Source organism: Orycteropus afer, unplaced genomic scaffold (genome assembly GCF_000298275.1).
Source record: "Orycteropus afer afer isolate SDZICR_OR568_19922 unplaced genomic scaffold, OryAfe1.0 scaffold00127, whole genome shotgun sequence".
Taxonomy (NCBI): domain Eukaryota; kingdom Metazoa; phylum Chordata; class Mammalia; order Tubulidentata; family Orycteropodidae; genus Orycteropus; species Orycteropus afer.
In genome coordinates this window covers 5,877,819-5,887,093 of record NW_006921714.1, presented here as the reverse complement: position 1 = coordinate 5,887,093, position 9,275 = coordinate 5,877,819, and the positions used below count along the sequence as shown (strand labels likewise).

At 41.5% G+C, this 9,275-nt stretch overlaps 1 protein-coding gene across 1 annotated transcript in view; it reads right to left on the bottom strand.

The window, feature by feature from the left end:
• Positions 1–9,275, bottom strand: part of UNC79 (unc-79 homolog, NALCN channel complex subunit) — a 284,033-nt gene that overhangs the window by 142,978 nt on the left and 131,780 nt on the right. Inside the window, exons 20-22 of the mRNA XM_042781482.1 lie at positions 5,580–5,659; positions 5,347–5,495; positions 2,932–3,089 (exon numbers count right to left, since the gene is read on the bottom strand). Coding sequence (XP_042637416.1) covers positions 2,932–3,089; positions 5,347–5,495; positions 5,580–5,659 — 387 coding nt within the window. The remainder of the gene's footprint in view (positions 1–2,931; positions 3,090–5,346; positions 5,496–5,579; positions 5,660–9,275) is intronic.

The window sequence follows — 9,275 nt, the reverse complement described above, 5'->3', positions numbered from 1 at the left end:
AGCGGAGTGTGAGGCTGGCACAGGACCAGGCAGTGTTTCGTTCTGTTGTACACAGGGTTGCTCTGAGTTGGAGCCAACTCAATGGCACCTAACAACAACAACAGCATACAGTATTTATCCAGTAAATTCACCAACTCATTCACATTTAGAATGTAGATTAAGCAATTAAGACACTTTCCTAGGCACCTGTAAGGAGATGCAAGTAAATAAACAGATGAATCAGCCACAGATCTTGACTTCAAAAAGTCCATTAACTAAGAAAGATATGACAGATACAACTAGAAAAAATACCTCTCATGAGGTAGAAATAAAATGTTGGGGGAGATTAGGGGACATAGAACAACTTTCCACAGAGCAACTCAAGATGGTAGAAACCAAAGGCGCCATCTGAAGGAGGATCAGAGGCAGATAGCATCTGAACAAGTCTTGAAGGGAAGAGACTCAGATGGAGAGAACAGAAGGGCAAAAGGATGCATGAAGGGAAGCAGGAATCAATGCAGAAATAGCAATGGCATGTGTAGAAAGAGGAGTGGGGAACAAGGCCAGGAACACTCGTTAATGGAGAGCTTCAAATGTCAGTTTAAGGAATCTGAACTTTGTTGTCCAAGCATGGAGAACCCATTAAAGGTTTTTAAGTAGAAAAGTGACATAAATAGAGCTGTGATTTAATAGGCAATGATTTAACCCTTAAACTGGAATGAAATAACCCCTAGTTGTTGTTGTTGTTGTTAGGTGCTGTCAAGTTGGCCCTGAGTCATGGTAACTCTTTGTAGAAGGAACAAAACATTGCCCCGCCCTGCACCATCCTCACAGGAGTGGGCATGTCTCAGTATTTAAATACCTATAAAATTTTGCTAATATCATGTAGATTTTCAATGAAAATTGTACTCTAATTCCCTACAATACCATGTGTTATCATATAAGCAAACTAGCCACTGCAAAGCATGTGGGTATTAAAAAGCCAGAACTCTTTGAGGTGGCCAGATATCAGAGAATTGAACCATAAAGTATAATAGTTAATTCACCTGACTTTTATTTTTTTGCCAAACTTTGAGACCCTAAAATGTGTGGAATGGTTATGATACGTCACACTATGGTATGTCAACCCCGCTAGTGTTCCCCTAGAAAATGGGAATGACACAGAAACCAGCTGATATGAGGCTAAGATAACACATCCAGATTCCTTCCTTACCAAGTTCCTCTGAGGACTTGCCATTCTATGCACTGAGAAATTATACCCATCACTGCTCCAGATTTGATACCCGATGCCCCAATGGCAAGGGCGTACAGCAGAGATTCCTAACCTTTAGTGGAATACCTGGAGAGCTTGTTAAAAATGTAGATTCCTGGCCTCACTCCTAGAGATTCTAATTCAGTAGTCTGGGCTGGGGTTCAATAATCTGCTTTTCTAACACACTGACATCTACTCAGATGCAGGTAACCTACTGAGTTGACCACATAATTTCTTATCCAAACTGAAACCCATTCAAGGGTGCATAAGGGCACAATTAACATCTGTACCTGGTGTGATGGTTAAAACCATGTGTCAGCTCAGCTTGGCCATGGTGCCCAATTGCTTGGTTGGTTAAACACTTGTCTAGTTGCTGTTATAAAGTAATTGAGTGTATAGCTAGCCATATATCTCCCTACCACATCTATCTATCTATCTATCTATCTATCTATCTATCTATCTATCTATCTCCCTAGCTGTCTGTCTGTCTCTACTCCTCTCTTAGCTTCATAATTAGGTTCCAAAAACGAGGTTTTTATGAAAAATCAGCATTATGCAAAACTTGGTGACTGCATGCTCCTCAGGCTGCAGGTGTCACTCTGAAGGTAGCTCCGCGGGGCTGCTCCCTCCCGGCAGCCTCCGTCTCTCACTCACACACTGGGACTCTCATACTTTGAACAGTCAGGCCAGCTTGTGACACTGCAACCCACAGGCAGAGCTGACTGTGCCAGGATATGGAGCTAGGAGGGGATCCGCCCTACCGCAACCCACGCAGAGTTCTTGCTCTCCACAGAAACTTCCACCCACTTGGGAAAAATCCCCATTGGCCCAGCACCACCAGAGCACCAGTGGCAGATCCTGGGGTCTGTGAAGTACTGCTGTGTGCCCTGGCTGCAGCCCTCTGCCACCTTCTTGTGGACTTGCTGCCTGAAGCCGCAGCTCCACTCAAATGGTGGGGCAGCCACTGTCCTGAGGTCCCAGCCAGGATTCAGCAAGGCTAAGGAACATATTGAGGTGTCTGACCTTGATTATTTCCCCCTTTTAACTTTATTTGGGGAGAGGGATGGCATTGGAAGTATCAAGAACTTGGGGCTCTGAAGGGAAACACTCACTCAAAACACTTGGGCCCTTAACTGATTTTAAGTAGATTTTTTTTTACTATTACTATAAATTCAACATGCTGAATACCAAGAGAGTTGATAAGTGAGGAGTATGCATATCTCACTGGTTCTATGTTTCTAGAGTCCCTAAGACACTTGGATAGCAGGCATAAACTGGACAAATCCATTAAACTCATTGCTATCATGTTGATTCCGACTCACAGAGACCCTAGAGGACAGAGTAGAACAGTCCCATGGGGTTTCCAAGGCTATAAATCTTTACTGAAGCAGACTGCTACATCTTTTTCCAACAGAGTGGCTGGTGGATTCTAACTGCCAGCCTTTCAGTTAGTAACCAAGCACTTAACCACTGTGTCACTAGGGCTCAGTTATATAAACTGAACGTGGCCACCCTACCTAAGGACCACACTGCAAAACACTGATGAAGAGGAAGATAAGCCAAGTAGAAGTACTAAAAAACATGTCAGGCAATAGAATGACCTTCAAAAAGAAAGGAAGAGAAAAAGGGGCCAAAAATAATGCCATGGCTGGATCCTGTGTGCCTTGGAACTCAGAGAATCTGCAAGCTAACAGAGGTACCTGCTTCAAACCTCATCTTCCAGTCTTTGCTGTTGAAGTTGCCATTTATGATTGTCCAGAAGATGTCAGCACCGTGAGGAAGTGACAAAGCGTGGAGAAGAAGAGGGACTGCCAGGGAAGACAGCTGGGAGAACTCGGATTTGACGACCCTCCACAGGCTGGGAATCAAGAGAAGCAAAAGCGGTTGGTGACAGTCATCATGACCTTTCCGAAAAACGTCCTATAAATTTATGGTAAGTGCAGTTAGTGGGTAGCTAATAGGAATGCATTTGGTGAAACTCACTCATCCACAAGACCACAACACTCTGAAAAACTTTTCCTTTGTGCTGTTCTGTTAATGCTTTTTTTTTTTTTAGAAATGACTTTTAGGCCACATTAAAAAATATCACTTAACATATACTTTAAAAATATGAATTAAATATTGAATATTTTAAACTCAACTATATAAATTTGGCCATATAAACGAACAGTGACTGTTGAATAACATATAAAATCATTATTGGATATGTCAGGATGAGGGAGTTTTGTTGGTTTTGTCTGCCTAGCAGCCCATTCCCCTTACTCTGGTCACAAAACACTCTCCTTTATTATTAATAATTATTATTACTTAAAACAGTCTCTCCCCTAACAGGCAAGGCTGTCAATCAAGATACCCCACCCAGAACATCATAAGAGTGATCACAAACCCAGGCTGCCCAAAGTGCTCCACTCCCAGGATCACAGTGACTAGTCTAAAGGTGCTGGACTCTGGTAACCATACGGTAACCATGGGGATACCAGAGTCTTTTTTTCAGGAATTGATGTGGACACTGGGAGGGAAAGGATTTCTCTCCTTCTGAAATCTCAGAAATGAAAGACCATGGTGGTCTAGAGCCACAAGTGACCCTCCTTCCCTCACAGCAGCAGCCTGCCTGAGAAGGGGCCAGCGCAGATGGAAGGGGAGTGAGTGAGGAGAGGAGAAAAGAGGAAAGACAAGAAAGGGGCCTCCCTGATGACATCTTGTGGCCACCCACCATCCCTAAAACCAGACCTCTACTGGTCAAAAAGTCCCCGCAGTTAGTTTAAGCTGCCTTCCTATTATTGCTAGAATAATTCCAAACATACAATTTTAGTAATTACATTATTGGCTTCAAATTTTTTATTCAATTACTTAACATACACCAGTTTTGTTGCTTGGTTGGTTGGTTTGGTTTGGATTTGACTCCAGAGTTTATATCAGAATCGAAACTAGTTATAACTTTAAAAACCCCACAAGGCATTGCTAAGAGATCAGAGGAGTGACACACACTATGTCTGATTCACAGATAGCATACTGAGGTTCAGGCCACCAGAGCTGCTAGTTCCTAAAAGAGGACTTCCTGGAGCAAAAGGAGCAATTTTCAAACACCTTAATGTTTGAGGAGCGGACATCAGACAAATACAAATCTAATCCCAACCCTGCCATGAATCAGCTGTGTGACTATGTGCAAATTTCTTCCCATCTCTGAATCCTAAACATCCAAACAACAGGATTTGGATCCCCAAACATCACTAAATAAAGTCCTTCTCATCAGGGTCCTCCTCACTTGGTTCCCAATCTATTTCTCCATCCTTATTTTCCATTAAACTCAAACCAGACACACTGCCATCTAGTTGATTCTGACTCACAGCAACCTGACAGGTCACAGCAGAACTTCCCCCATAGGGTTTGCAAAGCTGCAAATGGAAGCAGACTGTGACATCTCTCGTGACGTGGCTGGTGGATGTGAACTACCAACTTTTCAGTTAGCAACCGAGTGCTTAACCAGTGCACCACCTGTGCTCCTCTCTCACAAAGACCGGAGCCTAGAAAACTCGGTGAGCAGTTCCACTCCAACACACGGGGTAGCTGTGAGTCAGAATCACATCGACAGCACCCAACAACCCTTCCAGAAGGACTGGAACAATTAGTTCAAGTTTCCCAGGAAGAAAACTACTGTATAAATCAGGGCGATATTTCACCATTGTTCTCAAAATGCCTCTGCACTCTCTAGAACAGACCTGATCAAACAACATGTGGACAGAGTTTAGATCTTTATTAGCAGCTCCATTTCAAGTAAGAAATTGAGCTAAGTCCTTATTCAATTATATGAGGTAAATATTAGCTTAGTGTCTGTTGACATTTTTCTAGGGCTTGTTATCCTAAGCCATTTGGCAACTGGAAGGTTTAAAATAATCCCTATTTTACCATTCTATTTCTGCAGTGTCAAGAAAATTACTCCCACTTTTATTGACATATTTTAAAATTAGACTAAGTCAAAGAAATAAAAGTAGCCCTCATAGGCAGTTAGGCTGTCCTGGCTGAGAAATATAGTCCAAATGAGCTAGTATTACTCTAACTTTAATTTTTTTAAATAAAGCCTGAGTTAAAAACAAACAGTAAATTGTTAGACATACCTTGCAATCAACATATGATCCTGAATGTAAGCTAAAAATTGAGGATGATCTTTTCTAGCAATATATAAACACTCTCCATGTAGACAGAGAATCTTCAGACAGTTAAGCATATTAAAAAGAATGTCTGGCTCTTCAAACTTAGCCATTTCCTACACAAAGAACCACACAGTTACTGAGTTATTTGAAACAGCAATGCTCCCAAACCCAATATTCAAATAATATAGAAAAGATACCTGGAAAATGGTATAGATTAATCTCAAAGTTACTGGAAGTTGTTGGTAGCAAAATTTTCTTTCAGTATCATTCTTTATTGCTGTGAAGAAATGATTATACAAAGGTTAGCATAACTTCTTTTTACCACCTGGAATTGATCTAGATCATAAAGCCAACATTTTGATCAATGATTCCACAGAAGAACTCTAATGAAAAAGAAGAAAATGCTGAGCAGAATTTCAAATTGATTTCCAGAGCCATGGAAGGTAGATGAATCCCTGAAACAACTGCCCTGAGATAATCTTTAGATCATAAACCAAAAACATCCCCCGAAATCTTCTTTAGCCGAACAACAGTTTAGCTTAACCAGTAAAAAAAGGAAGAAGAAAAAAAAAGGTCTGCCTTGACCTTTTAAAAACCACCTACCATCTAAGATGCAACTGTTGGTCTCTCCCCATCCAGAGTAAAGAAGAATGAAGAACATCAAGGACTCAAGGAAACAAACAGTCCAAAGAACTAGTGGACCATGTGGACCCCAGCCTCTACCACCCAGAGACCAGAACTAAACGGTGCTTGGTTACCATGGCCAACTCTGATCAGGACCAAAGAAGATCCTGGACAGAATGGGGAGAAAAATATAGGGCAAAATTCAAAACCATAAAAAAGACCAGACTTACTGATCTGATAGATATTGGTGAAACTCTTCAAATGGTGGTCCTTAGACACCCTTGAAACCTGGAACTGAACACACCCTCAGGGATCACCATTCAGCCCAATACAGACAAGCCTATAAAGTTAACAGTAACACTGAAAAGAACCTACTCCTCAGAACAATCAACCTTACTGAGGCCAAAAGAACAGCATGTGCCCCCAAAACAAAGCTCAGAGGACAGGAAGGAGCAGGAAAGAAGGACGAACGGACAGGGAGAACCCAGAGAGAAAGTGGGAAGAGTGCTGTTACGTTGGAGGATTGTAACTACTGTTACAAAACAAAATATGCATAAATTGTTGAATGGAAAATGAATTTGCCTATAAACTTTCACCCAAACCTAAATAAATAAATACGCACACACACACATCTATATGGGATCAAACTGACAACAGCAATGCGAAAGAACACATAGGAACCTTAGAGGACAGAGAATTTATCTTAACGAGGGAGGAACCACTTAGAAAAAGAGAGTGAGAATTGTTGCACAAATTGAAGAACATAATCAGTGTTGCTAATTTTACATGTAGAAACTGTTGAATTGGTGTATGTTTGATGTGTATATTCTCAACAACAGCAATAACATAACATTTAGGGGGAAAAAAAACAAGAGGACTACAAATAGATACAGAGTGCATTAAAATGTTTTGTGTGATGTTTTTTATTTTGCTCTTCAAGTTTGTATATATCCTTTCTACGGTGAAAGTCCAAGATACCTTGTAATTTAGGATTCTCGGGTTCAATTTTTCACTGTGTAGCTGATGTGTAGTCAACTGTCTTTTGCTTCCTGGACTATCCCAGCCCTGATCTGTGATGCTGTGGGCTACTAAGTCTGTGGCTGCCTTCCCACCTGAAAGGGAGATAAACCAAAAACCAAGCTCACTGCTGTCGAGTCGACTCTGACTTCTAGCGACCCTCTAGGTAGAGCAGAACTCCCCCTAGGGTTTTCTAGGCTGAAATCTTTACAGGAGCAGAATGCCACACTTTCTCCCACAGAGAAGCTGGTGGGTTAGAACCACCAACCTTTCAGTTAGCAGCCGATCCCTTTTAACCACTGTGCCCCAGCAATCCCACAGGGAGATAATCAAGTATTAAAGAGAGGTGTGCATCATTAGTGTCTAAGAAGATTTTATCCCACGGACTGATCCAAAATGGAGTGTTTTGAAGAAGTTGAGCAGACCCGGATCAGAACAGGTACTAATGGTTTTCTCTTCTTTGAGGGTTTCTAAAACCTTTGCTCCTATTGTACTTGAGACATGTTAGAGGAAAGAATTCACATGCTAACTAGACATAGAAACTATGTGAAATGTGTGAAAATCCCCATCGTAAGTTTTGTCAATTCCCAGCCTCAGAGACCACGGGAAACAAATGGTCTCCACTTACATTCCAAATAGCTTGTCAGGCTCCTCCACTCTGTTTGAAATGCTTGCTATTAGCACTCACCTCTGCTATATTTACTGTGAAAGCTGTAAAGATATTTTCGGTGGAGGACACACCTGACTGTTTTAAGAAACAAGGGGCCAGCTCACAAAAGTAGGAAACAAGAAAGACTCTAGAAGACCATGGGAATGATTGTTGGTAGTGCACCCTTCCATCCCTGAGAGGGAGCTCACCGTCACCGCCTGAAGGCTCTCAGAGCAGAGCTGGACATGGGCTCTGAGCGGCGGGGAAGCTGGTCTTGGTGGCAAGGCCAGTGGGGGCTTCCCTGAGGAGACAATTTATACCTTATGTCCTGCAGGATGGTGAGATTAAGAGAAGAAATACAGGCCAGAAGGTGTGACAGGGCCTGCAGTAGTCTTTGGGGAGATTAATAGAGCAGATGTTTAGATAAGTGCACTTTATCACAATTAAGCAAGGAAAAGAGTAATTTATAAAATAATAATAATAAGCTGCTTCATTCTAACCATTGTTCAAAATAAAATGTTAAATACAAATAAACACGGAAGTTAATTGATTTGTGTGCTAGTTTAAAAATATGTTTGCATATAAAAAGTGAAGGTTCCTGTATCATTAGTGAAGTCCATGCTTCCTTTAGGCATCAAGACCTATAAAACACAATCCTGGAAACAGTATGTCACCTCCTTAAAAAGCTGGAAATAGAAATGCCGTATGATGCAGCAATCTCACTACTAGATACATGCCCTACAGGAATAAGAAAGAACTGTGACACGAACAGATACTTGCACAGCCATGTTCATCACAGCACTATTCACAATGGCAAAGAGATGGAAACAACCTAAATGCCCACCAATGAACGAATGGGTAAACAAACTATGGTACATACACGCAACTGAATACTATGCAATATTAAAGAATAATGAATTTGTGAAACACTTCATAACATGGATTAGCCTGTAGGATATCAGGCTGAGTGAAATTAGTCAATCAGGACATTAGTCAAAAAGGACAAATATTGTATAAGACTACTATTATAAAAGTCAAGGAAAGGTTTTCCCACAAAAAGAAACATTCTTTGAGGGCTGCCAGGGGTGGGAGGGAAAGAGGATAAATCACTAACTAGAGTGTAGACACGTATTAACTTGGGTGAAGAGGAACACAATATACAATAGGGGGAGATCAGCACAGAATGAGCAAGAAAAGACGACGCTGGGAGGAGCACAAGAGTTAAAGGCAACAGAGGTAAATACTACAGCATACACAATCCCTCAATAACAGTAATAACAACTATCTATGGATACGTGGATAATAACAACCACCTATGGATACATGGATAGACGTGAAAGCTGAATAGGTGTGGGAAGGAAAATAGGACTATACCCACTATATGTGTGTGTGTGTGTGTGTGTGTGACTATATATATATGAGCTTTGGTGGTGTGGTGCCTTACGCATTTGACTGCTAACCAGAAGGCTGGTGGTTCAAACCCACCAGCCACTCCTCGGAAGGAAGATTGAGCAGTCTACTTCCATTAAGATACCACCTTGGAAACCCCAGGAGGGGTTACTATGAGTTGGATCCGACTCAACAGCAGTGAGTTTGTATATAT